The 22,831-nt window shown below is 38.8% G+C and overlaps 1 protein-coding gene across 1 annotated transcript; it reads left to right on the top strand.

Annotated features, from left to right (window-relative positions):
* Nucleotides 1-567: 567 nt before the first annotated feature.
* Nucleotides 568-21,826, top strand: LOC135345108 (uncharacterized). Its single transcript, XM_064542465.1, has 10 exons — nucleotides 568-711; nucleotides 842-1,129; nucleotides 1,187-1,279; nucleotides 9,387-9,725; nucleotides 9,946-10,017; nucleotides 10,085-10,809; nucleotides 10,906-10,954; nucleotides 11,006-11,184; nucleotides 13,467-18,891; nucleotides 21,295-21,826. Exons 1-10 carry the CDS (start codon nucleotides 663-665, stop codon nucleotides 21,309-21,311), a joined length of 7,236 nt encoding a protein of 2,411 aa, XP_064398535.1. The 5' UTR covers nucleotides 568-662; the 3' UTR covers nucleotides 21,312-21,826.
* The last annotated feature ends 1,005 nt before the right edge of the window (nucleotides 21,827-22,831 follow it).

Below are 22,831 nucleotides of genomic sequence, written 5' to 3'. Positions count from 1 at the left end.
AGACCTCTCTTTCTTCAAGTAGTCTAGTAGACTCCCGTTGCTCATATACGGCATCACCATAGAAACATCAGGTCCAGCGTCGAGACACACCCCAATCTCAGGGACATGACGTGAGGGTAGTGGAACTCTTGCATCTTAGTGATCTCACTCACCATGCCCTGTACGTCATTCGGAGTGAATAGACCTGGAGGGAGGGTGGTATAATTATATCATCTAACTATGTCACATGGGAACTGACAACGCCGGTGTATGTTCACTCTTATACAGATTAAGTAGAAAAGTGGGAGAATTTAGAGGTACAACTTTGAAGAAAGAAATGGGCAATGAAATTGAGGGAATTTCAATGTGACAACTTTGGAAGCATTTTTTGCTCATAAATTCAATTTATGACAGAGCAAAATTGGCGAAAATAAAATTTGACCCCCCTGAAAAATAACGTTTTAAACTGACAGACACTAAAAACTAGGCTTGAAGTAGTCTGCAAGAGAAATTTGGATAAATCCAATTAGTGACCTTAATTAGCTAAGATCAAGTGGAAGGAAGTTGAGTCACGTGCAAAATTATCTCAGATCATCAATTTCTTTTGTGTCACTCGGGTATTTGATCGACAGAAAACTGACAGTTAATTAGTGAAGTTCACTTGTGCCTAGCACACCTCTTCTATGACCATGGCTGACATGCCTAGGAGTGCAGATCTTGACCGTGAATTAGGTAAATTGTAAAAATAGTAGATCTAGCCATCGTATATAATAAATCTAACTTACTGCTTATTATCTAGCAAAGATAGCTAGCTAGCTATCTAATAATTATTGTTTCAGGCTTGTGTTTAATGTTACAACAGATACAAAGTTGAAGACTGGTGATCATGTGATTGTGTATGAACAGTTGCTTAATGCTTGTACCCATTGGTACGATATTGGATTGAAATTGAAGGCTCCCAATGAAAAACTAAAGAGTATCAGAGAAGCCAATCAAGCTGATTCAGAAAAATGCTTATGTGATATGATTGATTACTGCATGAAAAGCAACGATGGTCTCACTTGGAGAAGAGTGTGTGACTCTCTCAGATCTTCATTAGTGAAATGTGACCAAATTGCTGAATGTATCGAAGAGTACCTCATTAAAAAAGGTAGGAAATATTAAATAACTTGACTGAAGCACTTCATAACCAGCATGGTACTTTCAGTCAGCAGAGATAGGCTAAACCAAGAAAGTCCTGAAGAAATTCATCTTTTTCCCAGCTCAGAGTCAGAGAACTCTACTAAGTCTTCTGAATCAGGTAAAATTCTTTTACTGCCAGCCTAAGAGTCCATAAGTAAACTTATGTAACTGTATAATAAATAGTTTCTGGTGGCATAGTAATTATATGCAGTCAACCAGAGGACAACCTCCGAAAAACTAAAGAACAAACCTCTGCTCCCAACCTGTCCTTTTTTTGGAGTTTCCACTGTATTGGCATGCATTGAATTATAAGGTTTCTCTAACCACTAAGTTTTCATATGACTTACCTAAGTAGATACCATAGATAAAGGGAGAGATGGATTGGAAACGAAAGTGGCCTCGGATGAACATCCGCGCCTCGCTTTCTTCTTACCTCAAATGAGGAATGTGCTGTATCTATAATTATGGCTATACGAGACAGCAAATATAGCTGGCTGAAAGAGACACAATCAGCAATGAGGAGAATGTGCAGTGCTAGTGGTATAATTATAATACTCTTCTCACTCTTGCAGCTACTAGTGTTCTAGTACAGAGCTAAAGTAGAGTAGTAACATTCAACATTAATTCCATGGAAAAGTTTTGCTACACACTAGGTGTGTCTATATGCGTGTGCATATAGACACACCGCCTGCACATGCGCACCGAGGCATAAAAATAAGTACAGTAGACTCTCATTAATCCGATCATCCTTGGGACCATGCAGCTTGGCCGGAATAGCGAGGTGGCTGTATTTCGGGAAATAGTTGTGGCTTAAAAACGACCTTACCTCGAATCTAATGACTAATTTTGCGGATATACCTCGAGGATAATGAAGGATAATGAATCATTCTGCTCTCCATTTAAGTGTAACTCAATATTTTATATTTGCCAAACCACACCCAAAACGTCATATCCGGCCGTAATAAACGTATAAATTACATTGAAAACCTTGTTTGGGGCAACCAGCACTGGCCGGTATACGGAATAGCGAGTGGCCGTACTTCAGGGTGAGTTTTGTGCAGTAAATATCTAGCTAGCATTCCGTGCCAAACCAAAATAATGGCCGGTATAATTATCGAGGTGGCCGTACTTCAGAGGGCCGGAATAGTGAGAGTCTACTGTAACTACACAATACTGTCATGCATTCATGCACACAAAAGCCGTACGTTCATTTGTTAATACTTTTGGGGTGATCACCAAGGAAACTATAATTTTATATATCTAAAATTAAATTTTTAACACGCTTTGCGTGTGCCCCAAAAAGAGATAATTATTATTAAGTGGTGCTAATTAATTTAACTTTTTCTAGCATTTTGTAATTATGCCTCGAGGCGTGGCCACACGAGGGATGCAGTAACACTGACTGCATGTGTGTGTGTGTGTGTGTGTGTGTGTGTGTGTGTGCGCGCGCGCGCGTGCGCGTGCGTGTTCCAGCTATAACTGCTCAACGGTTGCAATGCAACGAAAACTAACAGCTTCTATAGGTTTATAGCCACATTCTCTTTGTGGATTTGCAAACTAAAGCTTAATTCTTTCTTTGGTTATGGCTAGTTTGACTCACAGTGAAGGTTGTTGCAGCCGGTCTTTTGAATCTTTTAGCGCTGTATAAAGTTTATGCAAGCAGATGATGCTATATATAGCTGTATGTATGTTAGCTACAATAGTTAATTAGGAAAGAGCTGCAATGCTGCATGCCTATACTGTACTGCCAGAAGCCAGAGGAGGTCCAACAGGCTGCAGCTCAAGCAATTAGCCTCTGATTACATTCAGCAATAACATACAACGTGGGTAGGGCGTGGACGAATAATTATTGCTCTATATAAAGTTGATTGATTGTGTCCTAACTATGTTTCAGAATAATTATACGGTAGTGTGTTGGTGTGTTTGTCTGTGTGTCTGTGTGTGTGTGTGTAGACTGCTACAGCTGCTCAAGGATTAATAAAGTGCAAGTAAGTGTTCTATAGGCTTCTAGTCATGTTTTCTTGGATTGTAATTCGTGGATTTGCAAAATAATGCTTCGTTCTCGAGTTATGCCTAGTTTAGCTTACTTGGAATGCCATTGCAGCCTTTTCAGAAGAGCACGTAACCAAACTTGTTTACCGAGTGTTGCTATACAGTACTTGCAGCCTAGAGAGTAAAAAACGCAAATTTGCTGATATTGGTATACATAAATGTGAATATCTTGTAATGGGAACATTTCTAAGAAACGCCAAATAGGTCAAAATACATCCCACTCATTTGGGTGTCCCACATATCTATCGGCTACTTTGCTTGCATGCACATCGATCTCTACCCATGTGAACACTGCTTGACATCTATCGACTACCAGTGGCGGATCCAGGAAAAATGAAAGAGGGGGGTTCCAAACTAATGAGCGCGCAGCGTGAGTAGTGAAAAAAGTCGCGCACAGTGCGAATTTTTGGGGGTTACGCCCACTTCAGGTCACACATGACTAGGGAAAATCCCATACTCAGCCAGGGGAAGACCCATAATAGACTTGCATAGAGCTAGCTAGCTGCCACGAACGAATAGTCAACTAGCTAGCCTAGGCTAACCTAGCTGAACACTCCTTTGGCAGTTGATACATCAAAACAACAGGTACAATCATTGAATCAAATTACAATAGCTACAAACAAAAGGGGGGGTCAAGGGACCCCATGGACCCTCCTCTGGATCCGCCACTGACTACTTGACATCTATCGACTACTTGACATTTGTCAAGTAGTCGATAGATGTCAAGTAGTGTTCACATGGGTAGAGATCGATGTGTGCAAAGTAGCCGATAGATGTGTGGGACACCTGAATGAGTTGGATGTATTTTTGACCAATTTGGCGTTCTATACGAGTCTAGCACCAAGAGGTCGGCGTTCAGAAAAAGGGTGTGGTGTCATCTACACCTACGAAACAATGGAGACCACACCAATTCTCCTTAAAAAAGGTGCATGTGGTGTCAATAGTGAAGATTTCAGATTTCATAGATTTCGGATTTCGCTTCATTTTTACTGATTTAAAGTTGGGCTGTACGAGATTTCACTTTTTTTCCAATGCATACACTTCCAAAAGCCAAATTATTTAGTGACGGGGAAATGCAAAATATATACATATATAAAACTTTTAAATTGTAGATCTATCCGACTAGAAAAACATTTGCAATGTGAAAAATTGCTAGGATTGGCCGGGGAACCACCAAAAGTGTGGAAACAAGAAATCAGACGAGAGCCAATCCGTTACAACGTCATTCACATGTACTGGTAGTTTTCCATTTTTCCTGGCCAATTTTTACTGGTGGGGTGATGACCGATCCCTATATATTTATATATCCATTTTGAATTTGCGGGCATATAATCATGTGATGAATTGATGTTCCTAATACATGCCAGGAGGTACAACAGGCGCAGTGCAGCTCAGGCAATTAGCCTTTGATTGAACAATAATTATCCGCCCACGCGCCGCCCACGTCGTATGTTTTTGCTGAGAGGCTAATTGCTTGAGCTGCACCGCGCCTGTCGTACCTCCTCTGAATACATGCAGTGTTGAGTACAGGTCCATCCATGCGTAGTGGCATGCAGTACTGCATGGTGACCTGTATGGAATGATGTGGTGGATGGAAGCTAGTATATAGATGGATCTGGAACACAGTCTATATACTATGTATTGTACATGTTCATGACGTTGTAACGGATTGGAGTTATGCTCTTGTCTGATTTCTTGTTTCCACGCTTTTTGGTGGTTCCCCTGGCCAATCCTAGCAATTTTTCACGTTGCAAATGTTTTCTAATCGGATTCCATTTCTTTTTCAGTACAGAAGTATAAATTTACGTATCATGACATGCATAAGTGGAACGTCAAGAGGCAGTACAGAAGTTCAAGAAGAGAAAACAGGACTAATATATAGTAATGAGTACAGTAGACTCTTGCTATTCCGGCTCTCTGAAGTACGGCCACCTCAATATACCGGCCATTTGGCTTGGCACGGAATGCTAGCTATATGTTTACTGCACAAAACTCACCCTGAAGTACGGCCACTCGCTATTTCGTTTACCGGTCAGTGCTGGCTGTCCCAAACAAGGTTTTCAATGTAATTTTATACGTATATTACGGCCGGATATGACGTTTTGGGTGTGGTTTAGCAAATAAAATTGGATTAATTAGAGAACAGAATGATTCATTATCCTACATTATCCTCAAGACAAGAACCGCAAAAGTAGTCATTAGATTCGAGGTAAGGTCGTTTTAAAACCGCGGCTATTTCCTGAGCTACAGCCACCTCGCTATTCCGGCCAAGCTGCATGGTCCCAAGGGTGACCGGATTAACGAGAGTCTACTGTAATTATTATTGCTTGATATGTTGAATTTATGCAGCCATTTTAAGTTATTTCAAGAGCATGATATCTAGCCAGTGCATATAGCATACCTGTCAGAGGAAGGGAGCTAGAGCTGATGAACAGTGTGAAGAAAAGCAACACCTCAGGCAAGCACTGCACTGACTTTACTGAGAATTTGTGGCACAACAGGCGCACGTTTTCTTAGCCATGCCTATCTTTTATTTGGCCACAACGCAATTGCTGAGTCATTAAAGATGGCGGAATTGTCTAGGTAAGAGAATTAGAGCCTGAGAGGTCATCTGCCTTGTGGAAGCGATTGCAAATCTGAAGAAGCGCTTTGTAATCCAGGTTGTATAGTCGTTTGGAAACTCTGTGCAGAATGTCCTGGAGATGGCTGTACTTGGAGAAAATGTTGGGCAAGAAACTTACTTACTACTTAGTCAGTCAGACAAAGAGCGGTGAAACGTCAAAATAGTGCAATTTTTAAAATGACAATATTAATTCATTAAAACGTTCATTGATAAAGAAATGAGAGATACAAATAGAGTAAAGGCTAAATAAACAGCTACTTTCTTGATGAGGCCTCAGTTTGAACACGAGTCAAATATGTGAAATATTACTAAACATGGGCAAACCCACTGCCAATCCTATGTAAAACCTACTGGTTTTACTAATACTAGCCTCGGTCCCAGGCCGCTTAAAATATAGCCTGGTATCTATTGCATGGTTGAGTTCCCCAGAATCTGTATGGGGATTTTGTTCTATACATTAGTAAAATTGAAGGCTTGCACACTATTCTGAAGCCAGAAGACTCTCTCGTCTTCCATAGTCGTATATGGTAGCAGCTGGGAGCACAAAGATTTGCAGGCTCAGACATCCAGACCGTATGACCATTGTAGAGATATGAGGGCCTCTTCAAGCTTCAGACTGGTGGGCAATATTAATGGAGGACATAACTTTAGCAACAACTAGCTAGCTAAGCTTCACCGTATATTGCATGGGCGTGGACGGGCAATAGAGGGCATAAGCCACAGCTATAGCTAAGCTGATTCACAATGATTAAGCGCATGCGCACTATCACCCATGTATAAAAATAGATATCAAGGCTATACAAATGATATACCGTATAGCGGGTATATTTCGAGGGTATAAAATGTTTGTGGTTTTCACGGATTGTGCCTGTACCACGAAAATTTATACCCACGAAAATTTATATCTTATTGAATAGTAGGCGTGTTCAATATTATTGACCACACCTATCGACAATAAGAGGAAAGAAAAAGGAATCAAGAGACAAGGACGCTGGTATAGCCATGCAGCTAGCTTGCTCTACGTCTACTGTATCCCCTGACCATGGCCTGCAGAGCAAACGTTCTGCTATTACAGGTGGAGGACATAGTGCCTCACCGATTCTATTATTTTATACAGGCTATAGGCCTGGATTCGAGGCTAACGGTGTGGAGGCAGCTGCATGTTGATGTGCGCATGCACCAAAAGGCTGGGAACTCAGACCACGAAAATAAAATCTGCGAAATCCTTTGTAGAGGTCCATCCGCGAAAATTTATACCCTTGAAATATACCTGCTATACGGTATGTTTTTATTACTTACCTGGTTCAGGAACATGGTCCATCTCAAAAGCTTCTTCCTCTGTCTTTTTCTAGCTCTTTTTTCAAGCTATACATGCATACTCCTGAAAAGGTAGCTTTCTAAGATGTATCTAGCTATGATCTCATTCACTGTCTTTCGGCTCACTGCATGAGGACATAAACATTGACTGTATCAGGGGCGTAGGCAGGGGAGGTACTTTGGGTGCTTGAGCACCCCCCACTGCCTGACTCTACATGTATATTAAAGCTTACTTGAAGATCCAGTTGAGCTCAACACTCCAGATTTAGCTTGTTAGCTGCATACTGAACTACAGTGCCTTGAGTAAATAAACGCAATTTGGTACGTGTTAGTACATAAATGTAAATATTTTGAGATTGGAATATTTCTAAGAAAATATGATGATACCATTGTGTTGGTGAACAAATTATCTAAAACATATCCAAAAATATTTCCATGGCAACGAAAGGTGGTGGGTATGTGGTGGTTTATAAAACACCAACATTTTTCTATAGTGGACAATCGCTTAGCGATGGAAAAGATCAATTGTTTTCGGCTAAGGTATGGAACTTTGGCACAACATTCCTGAATAGTTTAGTTAACATATGCATGGTTACGTATAGCTTACATAAGTACACGTACTGATTAATACTCAATTATGGGATATTTTAGGTGCCTTTTTGCTTAGCGATGGAACTCAAGCAAATTTGTCGGCTAAGGTCTAATTGTTTTTGCACACTAATTGTTAATAAATTTTCTATCTTTTGATACAAAAAAGTTGTCCAGAAATACTTTAGTTCCGGAGATATTTCATGTTACACATATATTTTACGATCACCCCCATTTTTACCTAAAATGATTTCCCACTACAACAACTTTTTGGGGAAATATTTTCAAATAAGGTTGTAGCTTATTTATTCACCTACACAATGGTATCAGCACAATTTCTTAGAAATGTTCCAATCTTGAGATACATATAAGTACAACTACTCACTCTGTGGTTAAATTTACTCTCAAAGCTGAAGGCACTGTAGCTATTCTAGCTATTCACCTATATAGTTTTTAGCACTTAAGTACTTAAGTAGTTTTTAGTTAGTAGCTGGACTATTGTGCTGGACTTGCGTTACGAAAGATATTGATTGCATGCTGGTTTTGCAAACTGCATGGAAGGTCACGTAGGGTTCAGCTATTCACTTCCTGCATACATGGGTGGAGCTCATTAACGTTCATCGTTTATCTATGACTGAGCTAGCTAGCTGCCTTGTACAGTGCATAGAGGACTGCACTCATCATCAGACATCCAAGGGCCTCGAGAGACTTGCCAATACTGCCCTCCAGATGTATGCCCCTTCAGGCTTGCACAGTTGCAGAGTTGCACAGTTGCAGCCCTTGTTTCTTTGTAAAAGTTTTATGCAATAATATTATCCTGGATTATCAATTGGGATGGACAAAGGAGCCTGCAAAGGATCTAGGAGGCTTTCAAGTTTGCATGTAGGCTTCTCACTCCTGCTGGGCCACACCCAACTGTGCCGATGATGTCACTAATAAGAGGTGTGGTTTCCGGTCAACTAAATTTTGGCGCTGCGCAGCTCGGCTAAAAATCGGCCGCAAAGCGGCCTCTTTTATTTATGAAAGCACCCCCTTCCCCAAAATCCTGGCTACCCCCCTGCATATAGCTGCTCTGTAATCTGTCAGAAGTTGCACACACTATCAAGATCTTGCTTGTATAACTATTGTCAAAAGGTCCTTTTTCTTTCGACAATTCTGTACAAATCGTGCCTCGAGTCAGTATATTATTATAATACCACGTGAAAAAGCCTCTCAATGCGCATGTGCAGGTACCTATACAGCGTACACATAGCTCAAACACAGCTCGTACAGCGAATTTTTTTAGTTTATTAGCCTCAAGGGGCTGGGAAATGTATGGATTTAAATTCGTTCTTATTGTCATAAAGGAATAAAGGAAATTTTGCTGTCAAAGTATGCAAGTATTCAATAATGATAATTGCATATAATTATTTTGTAACCTTTTCTATAACACTCTTGAGCAAAGCAAAACATGCTAATGATTAGCACAGCGCAGCTTGCAATATTCATTTTTTACAGTCACAATAATGACAACAGCAAATATATATATTAAGCGATCTCTCATTACATATTATCATCTGTTCTGCTAATCAAAACTCTGAACCATTGATATATATACATGTACTCACCTGATCATTGATTGTTTTCTTCTGTACATGCATGCTAGGTTTGACAATAGAGGTTCTACAAACAACTATGAACATCACTGACGAACAGCTTAACTTAATAATTCAAGAAACATATCTCTGTGAATTGGCAGCTTGCTTTGATAACACTGATGACTATGTCGAGAAGCTAGGGCTCTCAGATGCACAGCAGACGGATGTCAAAGAAGAAAAAGCTAAAGCTGTTATCGATCGCACACAGGCCGGTATGAAGTTGGCTCTCAAATACTGGCTGAAAAAAACACATTTGGAGGCAACTTTCCATTTTTTACTCTCCCTCATACTTCCCATGAATAAAGGAAATGTTGCTGTCAAAGTATGCAAGTTCCTGTGTACTAAACGTACGTATAATTATACGTTAGGAGTGTATCAAAGCCGTATAATTAAAACCAAGAGCAGCATATGCCTGCAGTTTTACTATTATTTAACAATCTTACATAATTATATATAATTATATGTATATACTTGTGTTATAAGTAATGCATATAAAGTAGTGCGTTGAGTGCATGATGGTTGACAGCTATATATAGCTAGTAACAGTATACTCTTGACATTCCTTAGTACAAACCCCAAAACGGAAACGGAAGAACTCAGATTGTGGCATGTCCAAACAAACAAGAATAAAGAAGTCAGGTATAATAATATTTATGCAATCATGAAATAATTATAATTATAGCTTTATATTCATAACTGCAAATAGACTTACAAGACGCTGATATTTCGGAGCAACTGCAAGTAGTAGAAGAATTGGACTTGCTGGAAGAAGATTTTTCTACGGAAGATTCGTTCAACAATCTGTCCAACCAAATACGGGACTCACTGGAGGCTCAAGGCTATAAGCCACTTGAATTAATTTCATGCTTGCAAGGATATAATATGTTTCCTGAATTTCTTAAATCTGACACTATTTTTGCAGAAGAGAAGAAAAAATGTATAAATTGTGAAACAATTATTGACATGTGGCCTGTTATCGGTAATTTCTTCATATCTTTCAGCTATAAGATACTGAAGTATCTCATCCAGAAGTTGGGAACAGACTATGACAAGCAATGCTTGCAAGAATATGAAAAATTGTTCATTGAGCATTCCAAGAAGTCTCTTGAGAACTACAGCGGAGCCTTGGCTCGATTCACAGAAGGCACCACATGTACTGAATTGATCTTCAAAATTAATCAAAGCTTCAAGAAGATTTCTGCTAAACATCTTGAAGAACTGAAGATTAACCTGGCTAAAGCACTTGATATTCCAAATGACCATCTTAAACGTTTCGGTATTCAACCAGGCTGCATTGAAATAACTTATCATGTTCCACTGTACATCGAATTTCAACTAAAAGCATTTGCAATTTCAGCAGAACAGCAAACTTTACTAAAAAATCTCAGAGTTATTTGGCTAAAATGTGGATGCTTTTGGTATTATGTACAGGTATGTTCATCGTTCAAAGCTCTTATATACAGGATATTGGTTAAGTATAATTATAGATCATGGTATTTTAGCATAATTATTATAATAATTGTTCAGAATGTTGATGGATCAGGCCCAGAAAACAATCATAGAAGACCAGATACAGGTTGGCATTTTTAACTATCAGTTATACCTTAATTACTTCAAAAATGTTCAGATGGCGACAGTTCTAGTGATGCTCACAAGAAGTTTATCTCTAACATGAATCCTTATGGTTCAGCTACTGCCATTTCTGTTTATGATCAACTTCAAAAGGCAAGCTCTATTCACGACAGTGAATCTGGATATGCCACAATGGGTAAAGAGTTTCCTTTTGGCAAAACACCAGCTCGCAAGGTGAGATAATTTTGGTATGTGATTGTATAGCTGCTACTCGAATTATGGGATCTCTAAAGGTTGTTTTAAATTTTGTTCGTTTATTCGCAGAAGGATTTTCTTTCTCAGGTCAATTGGTTGTGTACATATAATTATCAACACATAGAGTCTCAATATACAGTGTTGAAGTACATGCAGTGTTGATAATTATAAATGGTTATATGCACCATTCTGAAGAGACTGCAGCAGTCTTCATATCCTCGATACCATTATTGGGTTAATGGGTACGAACGCCTAGCTAGTAAAGTTCCAATGTAGAACTCGTGGAATTAATTTCATGGACTGATAATTAAGCACACAGGACGTGGACTAAATAAGTTATTCTGTGAAATGTTTTACCATTCATGACCGATTGTGGGCGTGCGATTAATTATCGGTCCATAAAATTCCTACCAATTACACGAGCTCTACATTGGAAGTTGACGTTCTTTCCCAATGAACAGCCTGGTCTCGAGGCTTACATATATGTGAGTATGTAAAGTAAATTAAGCCATAACTCGAGAAATAAGCTTCGGTTAGCACATCCAGTATCTAAAGAGAACATGCATGGCTAGAAGCCTATAGAAGGTGTTAGTTTTGTCGCAACAGTTGAGCAGTTACAATACACACAGCCACCTTTTACCTGGGCCACTACGTAGATTTCAAGCACGGTAAAACATCATGTGAACCGCTTTTGTTGCCAATCTCTCTCTCTCTCTCGTGCGGCTACGCCTCGAGCCATAACTACATACAGTAAAATTGAACTTCAATTATCACCATTGTTCCAGACCAGAGCCAAGTCGGATAACTGAATATTCGTGATATTAAGCTCTTATAGACAAACCATGCATGCATGCCTCGATCCTCCACCCACTTAAATGATAAACAGCAGTGTAAATGTGTAGGGCATGTAGTAGCATGCATGCGCATATAGGCATAGTAACAGTTGGTTACTGCAATTCTGTGTCATTTATGTCACGCATTCTATCACCTCTTAGGTCATCATCATTATAACAATAATGATGATGCATTAATTGGTGCAAACCTGCTCGTTATGTCTCGGTATGCGCATGCGTAGCGAGGTATACGGTAGACTAAGTGTGTTTGTATGTGTGCATGTCTGTCAGTCTAGACTGCTATAGCTGCTCAATGATAAACGAAGGTCTAGCTCTGCACTATAGAATGCTAGCTACTGGAAGAGCTGCAATTATGGACTTTGAACTTTTGGCAACCTTTTTACCAATTTAACAATCATTTCCCACTCTTTTGCATCACTGCATGCGTATATAAGTAAAGCAGTGAATGAGAATTGGATGATTGACGATTTAGTGTGCACTTCTACTGTACCCTCCGGAAAATACGCTCACCCTTTTCGGCAAGAACTTGAGAAAAAACTGGACGTATTTTTGCAAACAGCGCGAGGTTGTACTCAAAAATACGCCCACCAAATACCCGCGGTTTAGACGCTTATACTAACACAGTTATTATTTTGTATTGTGTTAATTACAAGCATGCATGATCAAAGCACAACAGCCGGCAAACGTTTATGAGCGTGGTTTCCACACATTAACGTTAACCATACTGTTTTGAGTGTGGTTGTAGAGCCACTTGAGATGTGGACGTTTTACACACAAGCCATGTACAACATGCTCGAGACAACGGGTTTGTATGGGCTATAGAGTAGTTGCTTACTCCCCTTTATGCACTCCTAGCTGTACATAACATCACAAAAATGTAATACAAAACTAGTTCCATCTGTGTTTTCCCCGCTTAATGCGGAAAACAACTTTTATGGCTGTTAGAGCAAATATATACAGACCCCCGTCCCACAAAACTTCGATTCCATACCCCTTCCTGGTAGCGTCTTATTGTACCTGTATAACGTCTATAATAATTATAGCTATATAGAACTGCCTATAGTGTACTGTGTCTTCAACAAGAAAACCGCAGGGAAACATGGGTGGCTATTCGAGACAATTTTGGTACCAATCCCTGTCTTTTCTGTATATTTCACTCCATAATCAAACGTGTATTTTCTGTATATTTCACTTCATAATCAAACGTAATAGCAATTATAGAATCAGTTAATTTAAAGTCGGTCAGTTTCGTACGATAATTATAATCTTCAACTTGTATCCATTAAGTATCCAAGATAGTGATGTTTTGATTGATAATAGTTACCCCATAGTGTATGAGTTATACTACTAATGCATTGAAAGACCATCATGATTGTTTGTATTTCCTCCATACACTGACTTTTATAGCAACCAGAGGAGAAAATAGACCGACTTGGTCTTTTAAACACCATTGAAACCTCACCAATGAAATATTTTCCCAGTGCAATGGCAGCACAGATTGAGACTAGTCGTTTATTGAAAAGATATAAAGCATGTGTTCCAAAACGAAATTCTCAACTTCATATTGCTTGTTATAATGGTGATGTTGCAGCATGTATTAAACTTCAGGAACTAGATCCATTAGACTTTAATCAACAAGGTGATACGGCTCTTCACACTGCCGCAAGAGCTGGACATCTTAACGTTGTTAAATACCTTGTTGAACAGTGCCAAGTCAATGCAGCTTGTGAAGCTACTGATGGTTCAACTGCTTTTCATGTTGCTGCTTTCTATGGGCACAAACATATCGTCAAGTATTTTATTGAGAAAGGAGTTGATCCATTATACTGTAATGAATACAAGGAAACACCTTTATTTCCGGCTTGCTTAGCTGGTAACGTGCAGATAGTCCAACTTTTGGTTCAGGAAGCTCAAAAACATCAGCTAGTTGAAGATTTCATTTGTAACACAACTCTCACTGGCGAATCAGTACTTCACTATGCTGTATTGTCCAAAAAATTAGAAATGGTTAAGTACTTAGTAAACATTCAGACTGAAGCTGCTACCCTTCGAAGACTTGAGCGAGACATGCCATCTGACATGACTCAGCATAGGTTTGCATTGCTGGATGAAGCAGACAAAAATGGCCGCATGCCTATTCATCTAGCTTGTCAATGTGGTTTGATAGATATTGTTCAGTATCTAGTTGAATCAAAGACGTACAAACCAGACATACTAACAATTAATAGATGTACTCCACTTCACTATGCAGCTCTATGTGAAACACCTTGTGTTCTTGAGTACCTGATTAAGGAACACAATTGTGATGTGATGTGTACTGACATCCTAAACAATACACCTGTTCACTATGCAGCAGTAGGTGGTACTCTAGAAATTTTCAAATGTCTTATAGAAGCTTATGGAGGTGATCCCAATGTTCTCAATGTCTACAAAATATCACCTCTTCATATGGCTTGTCAATTTGGGCAAATTCTCATCACTAAATATCTCATTGAGGATCGAAAATGCAACCAATACTGTAAAGCCTCTCAAGGAATTACACCTCTTCAGCTTGCTGTTTGTGTAGGTCAGTATGAAACTGTAAAATATTTAACAATCGATCGTGAATGTGACCCAAACACTAAGAAAGATGATAATAATGAAATCCAACTCTTACCCTTCGCTAGTTTAGGTCAAAAATTTTTTGATCTTTTGCTAGGTAATGTTGTGCTTCATCACATAAAAAATCCTCCAAGATTCATGAAGACTCTTAAATTTCTTGTTGAAGAGCAAAATTGTTGTCCAACATTATCTTCACTTCATATAGCCTGTTTCTATGATAATATAACGGCTGTCCAATATTACATTGAGGATCAGAAGTGTGACAAAAATTCTAAAGATGTTAACGGAATAGCTCTTATACACCTTGCAGCTGTGGGAGACTCTATTGATGTCTTTACGTACTTAGCTGAAACTCAACAGGTTGACACGAATTCCTCAGATAACAATGGTAATACACCATTGCATTATGCAGCTTATACGAGAGAGAGAAAGTTACTTAAAACAGATCTCTACAAACGTGTTCTCAAAACTTCCACCAAATTACGTTTTCATCAGAAAACATATCTAAAAAATATTATCACAGATATGAACCAAAGAAGTATTGAACACCAGCTGAACCTTCCTGTTCTTCGATACTTAATAAATGGAGTAACAAGTATCTCTGAACTAACTAACAGTAAAGGTCAAACACCACTCCATATTGCATGCGAACAAGGACAACTTAGTACCGTGAAACTGCTCAGCAAATTTGAGCTTGAAACCAAAGACAAGGAAGGAGCAACACCACTTCACTATGCTGCAAAATGTGGTCATTTACCAGTTGTTGAATATCTAGCTTTGGAGAAAAACTGTGATATAAAATGTGTTGACAATGACAATAATACACCTGCTCATCTTGCCACAATTAGTGGACATGTAGATGTGATGAAATTTTTTGTTGAAAAAATGGGATTTGACATTCTTGCTGACAGTGACCAAGAGTCACATGGCATCAAGTTGTGTCCATTTCCTATTCATGAAGCGTGTGTGGTGGGAAACATGAACAATGTCAGGTATCTGGTTAAAGAAGTCCAATGTGATATAATGACAAGAGATGAAGACGGCTGTGTACCTCTTCATCTTACAGCAATGCTTGGAGACATTACCACAATAAAATACTTGGTGGAAGAATGTGGTTGTGATGTCCTAGTTACAAATAAAAATAGCTTAACTCCTTTTCACTTTTCTGTTGCCAATAATGTAGACATCGTAAAGTATTTTGTTGAAGAGTGCGAATGTGACGTTCAAGTGAAGACCAAAGACGGAGTAACACCTCTTCACTTGGCAGCTATGTTTGGAAAGACCGATATTGCTAAATATTTGATAAGTAAGAACTCTGACTTGCTACTATCTCGTGACAATAATGGTCGCACACCTCTGCATACAGCAGCAATGCATGGAGAAGTCAAAATGTGCAAATTGCTTATATCTGATTTCGACTGTGACAAGAATGATACAACTAAATTAGGCCAAACTCCAGTTCATTTTGCTGCAAGCAATGGCCACTTACCTGTTGTGGAGTACCTAACACTTGAAGTGAGCTGTAAAAAGTCTATCACAAATGTAGATGGTTTCACACCAGCTCACTTAGCCGCTATAAACGGACATCTAGATGTGCTCACATTTTTTGTCGAGAGGCTGAATTATAATATACAAAATGAAAAAGCACTTATAATTAGCATGCTTATTCATTCAACAGCAGCAAAAAATGGAAACATAGCTATCTTGAAGTATTTGGTTGAAGAATGTAAATGTGATGTAATGGACAAAGATAAATGTGATCGAGGGCCCCTTCACTATGCAGCAAGATTTGGACAAGTGGAGGCAGTAAGGTATTTAATTGAAAAGTGTGAATGCGATGCAATGGTAAAAGATAGTTATGGTATGCTACCTCTGGATTATTCTGCTGCTAGCTATGAAACAACAGAAATTATGAGGTACCTCATTGAAGAGTGCCAATGTCCTTTAAACTCAATGAACAAAACAGGTCAAGTTCTTCTGCATCATGCCGCAATGCATGGAAATATTGAGGCTATTGTGTACTTAACAAGTAAAACAACTGATCATTTACCTCGAGATTTTATGGAAATCACTCCTCTTCATTATGCAGTATTGAATGGGTCGCTCCCGATTGTCACTTACTATATATCATACCTCAAGTGCGACCCCAATATTCCATATCTTTCGGATACTACTCTATTTCAATTGGCGTGTTCTGGAGACCACTTGAATATTGTACAGTTTCTTCAACAATGCCCTGCATGTGATTTTCAAGCGAGTGACAGAAATGGCAAGTCATCTTTACATTACGCTCTTGATGCAAAGCAGATTGAAGTTTCACATTTTCTTGTGAACCTAAAATTATGTGATGTAACAGCTACTGATAAGGCAGGAAACACATGCCTTCACATTGCAGCTGAGCATGGACTACTCAAGTTCGTTCAGTTATTCGTAGACGACTTTGGTTTTGATCCCAACTCCTTAAATGCACGCAAACTAACTCCTTTTCATCTAGCTTGCAAAAATGGACACGAAGACGTGATTAAGTACTTAACAAGGCACATTCATCCAGTAAAAAATGGCGATCATTTTATCAACCTTTGTTTTGCTCTGCAGAGCAATAATATTGAAATTGCAAAAGAACTTGCCTTGTCGCCAGAATATGATCTAAAAAGCAGAGACCACAATGGTCAGACAATTTTTCATTATGTAACAATGTATCATTATTTTGTCAAAACTTTGACGAAAGAGTTTATCAATTTTCTGATTGAGAGAGGGTGTGATGTAACCATTGCCGATAATGAAGGAAACACATGTCTCCATATTGCAACAGAGCTTGGACAGCTTGAACTAGTTCAAATGTTTGTTGTTGTATATGGACTTAAAGTCAACCATCAAAACTCCGTAGGATTAACTCCCTTGCATCTAGCTGCTTGTAATGGGTACGAGCATGTAGCCAGATTTCTACTTGAGCTACCTAACTGTGATGTAATGCGTAAAGACAAAGATAACTGGACTCCTCTACATCATGCTATCATGGGTGAGTCTATGGAAATTGTCCAAATGTTTTTAATGGACAGAAGAACAAATGTAGACGTTAAAGATGACAAAGGCAATTCTCTTCTTCATACATTAGCGAGTCAATATAGCCCTGATAGTGATTTGTCAATCATGCACTCGCTATTGGCATTTGGGGCAAATCCAACTGCTGTAAATAACTTTAACGAGACTCCACTTCATGTAGCTTGTATACATGGACACAAGGAAATTGCAGATGTCATTATCAATCACATGGATCCCTGCTCTATAACAACAGAAGTTGACTGCAGTAAAGCAACACCTCTCCACCATGCTGCACTAGGAGGGAATTTGAACGTAGTCAATTTGTTGATGTCCAACGGTTACAGCCCCATTTGGAAAGATTTCCAAGGCAACACTGCTCTACATTATGCTGCAATAAATGGGCAGATCGACATTTTGAGACATCTCATTGTTGACTATGATCTTGACCCTAACTGTACGAATGAAAGTGGATTTACTCCAGCACATGCAGCATGCTCAGGAGCAAATCTTAGTATAGCAAATCATTTACTTTGGAGAGCTACAGCTACAGAAACCGATTTATATAAAACTGTCTGTTTCCTGGGATCTGAAATTATCAGTTTAAATCAAAATTTGAGGACCAACACTGGAGAAAGTATTCTTCACTCTGTATCTCGTAGTGGCTACCAAAGCATAGTCAGGTACTTGATCAATGTTCTAAAATTTGATTCTCGTATAACCAACCAAGTTGGCTGTACTTCATTAGACATAGCTATTGGCTATCGCAATTTAGATGTAATCCCTTTTCTTAAAGATCACACCCCTGCCATTCAGTTTTCACCTTCAGCACTCCATCTAGCGGCCCTGCTTGGCCACATCTCATCAGTGCAATACTATATCACTGACCTCCAATCTGACCCTGACCTCCAAGACTCTATTGGACGAACCCCCCTCCACTATGCTGTTATGGGGGGACGCCAAGCAATAGCCCGATTTTTAGTTCACTCAAGAGCCGATCTTCTCTCCAAGGATGTTTTCCACAACCTACCTCTCCACTACGCTGCTGCCCTTGGTCATTGTGATTTGGTCCAATTTCTAGTCAACATTGGCTCTCCAACTACCACCAGAGGTGTGCTGGGAAAGACACTTGCTGAGATGGCTATAGACGGAGGACACACAAATGTTGTCGACTTTCTTAGCAGCCTTCCAGGTAAGGTTTAATGTAGCCATAATGATGATTGTATTTGTTTCATCCATATGCATGCATGCACTGATTTTCCCTCCCACAAGACTCACTCACTAGATTAGCCTTAAACTAGCTGTTATTATATGGTGAGAGTGTGCATATGTGAATGTACTATAGCCTATTTATAATGTCTTCAATTATATGAGTGTTATTATTTATTATATATCCTATGTGATGGGCTATGCGTTGCGAACTTACTTTCAGAAAGTAAAAAAAAAAGCACTGTGGAGAGCTTGCTCTGTCAATAACAAGTTTGACGCTGTCAAAGAAATGCTCTAATATACTATCTTTATTCTAATTACAGCACCACTTAAAATTAATTATGACTTTCCAGTGGCACACAAATAAAACAAACACTTTGGCACTTAGCAGTAGAACGTCGAGTAATCGAAAAAAAAGCTCCTCTGCAGAGTCCAGCAGATCACAGTCCTGATATTATATTTAGTGCCTTTTAATCTAACCACATGGTTAAATGCATGTGCATGGTTTGTTGCAACAAAACTGTACAGTAACTACAGTAAGTTAATCCACATGCAGCTGAAATTTATATAGCTATAGAGCTCACTGTGGCACAATATTTATTCTTTTTTCTCTTCAGCGTCTATTCTTACTTTATATACACAAGTTGCTAACTGATTCGCTTAACTTAATTTGAATTAAGCAGTTGCTCATGCATGACTTTGCTTCCACGTCGAATAAACTATTTTGCTATAGCTCTCACATGCGGATTATTTCATTTATGTATCTTTCTCCTGTTTATCTCTGAGAACATACAAAATGTAAAAAGTTCGCCTCCGGCGGGACGCACCCACCCCCTACGTTGCAAGGAGAGGGTCCATTCCTTTTTTCTGCCCCCCACCTAAAAAATCTTCTTACGGCCCTGCTAGGGCATGCATCTCATGCACTATCTCACGGTATAGACATAGCTAGCAGAATTTAAATGTGAGCGGAGGAATATAATATTGTGTCCTCCCAGTATGTGTCCTCTCAGTACATATTCAGTATATATGTGCAGAAAGTGCTAAAAATAGAAAATTCTATTTGTAGTATTTTAAGCACATTCATGCGCCCACATTTGAATTCTGCTCTTTGCTGTTGCATGCCCTCTCTTCTTTTATATACCCTTGATGGTACGTAGTATATACTGCCACTCTGAGCCCCGCCCTGATTCCTCCTCTCTAAGAATAAAGCACACAAACAGTTAAAACAACACATACCCACAGAGCTGGAGTCAGACAGTATCTGTAAGCGCCTCACTATATCTTTGCAATAACGACCAGTACTAAAGTACTGTACAATAATTATACAAAATCAAAAGCAACTGCAGCCTTAGCCGGCTACAATTATTTATGTCCCATTGCTACGTTGTTGCCAAGTCCAATATGCAGCATAATGCACTAACCACAAAACTCCCCTCTGTCATTAGACATACATTAAATTAAATAATAATCATGAGAAATAACAAGTATCAAAGTAAGTCCAGCCATGCAGGAATGTTCAGCACTGCTGGAGTTTCTCGCAACCATGCAGGTTTTTAAATTGTCCAAAGTTCATTTGTGGAAGATTCTGTGTTCCTATATAGACCTAGTCCTCGACCTCGTGATGCATATATCAATTCTGCTTCACCACAGCACTAGAAGCGACTCTTTTTCCTGGGAACTTGAGCTGTTTTGCAGCAGTGTAGAGGCAAGCTCTTTGGCTTGGTTGTGAGGCTGAGGGTAGACCATCGTTAAGGGCTAGTTATACAGTTATACACTGAGTAGTGGAGTGCATGGGGGCTGTTTCTTCGCAGCTAGGGGTAGTAAGTGGGGTGGGGCTGTTTTGCAGTGGTTTCATCGTTGGAACTCCAACAATTTTGTGTCAAGCCATTCATCGATCATGCCAATCTTATACGCTGCAGATAGTGGCGTCTAGAAGACAAAATTATCTACATGTAACATGTAAACATGTACCAAACATGTCTGGGGAAAATATCAGAGGGAGTTATACCCTGCATGGGTATATCTTAGCAACTGCATGAAAACAGGATATAAGTTATAATTTTATAGTCACAATTATCGTATATAGCAACAAATTTTCGCTTTGGTCTCTGCAGAAATGTTTGTGGATTTCTAATACTCGCGTTTCAATGCCAGGAAACCACACCCACCAATAGTTTTACATGTGAAATACTGGTGCATGGGAGTTATCTCAATTTTAATTTTCGCGTTTTCTGTCTGCCCTCGAAAAACGCAAAATTATGTACCTCACGAAATTTTACCACTGTACGATATATGAATTATATGAAACAAAATAATTATATGTCCTTAATAATTATAATGAACAAATTAATAATAATTTTTAATAATAATTTTTTATTCTCCATAGATTGTCAAGTTCTTTAGAAGCACTGTATCACTGCACCACCCCCCCCTACTCTGTATTATTATAGACTATTTTAGAATTCACATTACACCTTTTTTGTTTTCACACTATCATTCATCACAATACATACATCACAATACATCACAATACATACATGCAAATTCCCTAAATACCAATTGTTTTAATTATGTACGGTGCTCTTGTGTGCCATAATAGTAATTTGTCTGTTTGTGTATACAGTTATTACATTATTTTCTTAGTTATCATTGTGAACGTTATACTGGATGTATATGTAGTGAATGTGTCCTTTAATATTTTTTCTACATACGTCTACAAAATGCCATAACAGTAATTTGTCTGTTTGTGTATACATTTCTTAGTTATCATTGTGAACGTTATACTGGATGTATATGTAGTGAATGTGTCCTTTAATATTTTTTCTACATACGTCTACAAAATTAAGCAGATTATTGATATAAGAAATGCTGTAAATTACATGACTTTTATGGCGAATTCTAATGACTAGTAATTAATATACAGAAGTAACGGCTATGAAATGACTGTACTAACCCAGTATTTGAAAAGTCTGCGACAGTGAAACTTTTTGCTATAAATTATTGTCAGGTATTTACTCCATATAAATCTTCTTTTAACAGCTACTGAAAGTGGTCGTGCTCTATGATAAACAGCTCTTGCTACAGGCAGCTACTCACTCAATGGCACCAGCTATTTGTTCAGTGGTACTATACATGTATCTACAGCCCCGTTTACACGACACCTAATCTGCATGGATCGAATCCGGGTCAGATTTTTCTGAGTAGTGGGCATAGTAAAATGACCACTAATTTCATTTGCGCAAACATTGGCTGATAGGAAGCTACATACAGGCTTACTCTAGAAACACCCACGAATATGTACATGTACAACCCCTGACAAGACAAATTAATATAATCATGATTCTCAGTGTTATCTTGCTGACTTGAACTGAGCCAAAATATTTACCTTTCAGCATTTTTTACCATGAAAGCGTTGTTATGCAAAACTTAATGTAATGATCTTTACCAAAAATGGACATCTGATGTCCTTTAGACACACAAGCTATGCTAAAACTATTCCAAACATAATTTATCAGGGCCCATTGACCTTGAACTGCAAAGATTTAGGAATCTTACATATATAGGTGCCAACTGTATTCTCCTCAGATATCCCAATTTCAAGGTTGCTGCTCTTGAGAAGTTCCAATAAAGCTTAGCAAGCCTGGAAAAACTTTAAACCGTCTACTGCTAGAATCTTGAACAGAAACAGCTTTACACATTTGGCTGAGGAAGTTGGCTTGCGTTATTGAAAGGCCTCTCTCTATACTGTAGGGGTGTGGTCATTTAAACCTCTATCAAATCCACAGAATGAGTATAAGAGTACTGTTTGACTAGCCTCGATTCCAGGCCGCGAATCGAATTGAGGCTAATGTTTGACATGCTAGCAAACGTTACATAGCAAATTGTCAAACACTTGCAGTAATAATACGGTAGTTTCACAAAAT

This window comes from Halichondria panicea, chromosome 1, assembly GCF_963675165.1.
Source record: "Halichondria panicea chromosome 1, odHalPani1.1, whole genome shotgun sequence".
NCBI classification, from domain to species: domain Eukaryota; kingdom Metazoa; phylum Porifera; class Demospongiae; order Suberitida; family Halichondriidae; genus Halichondria; species Halichondria panicea.
Note: the sequence above shows the minus strand (reverse complement) of the source record. Positions and strands in the feature narration are given on the sequence as shown.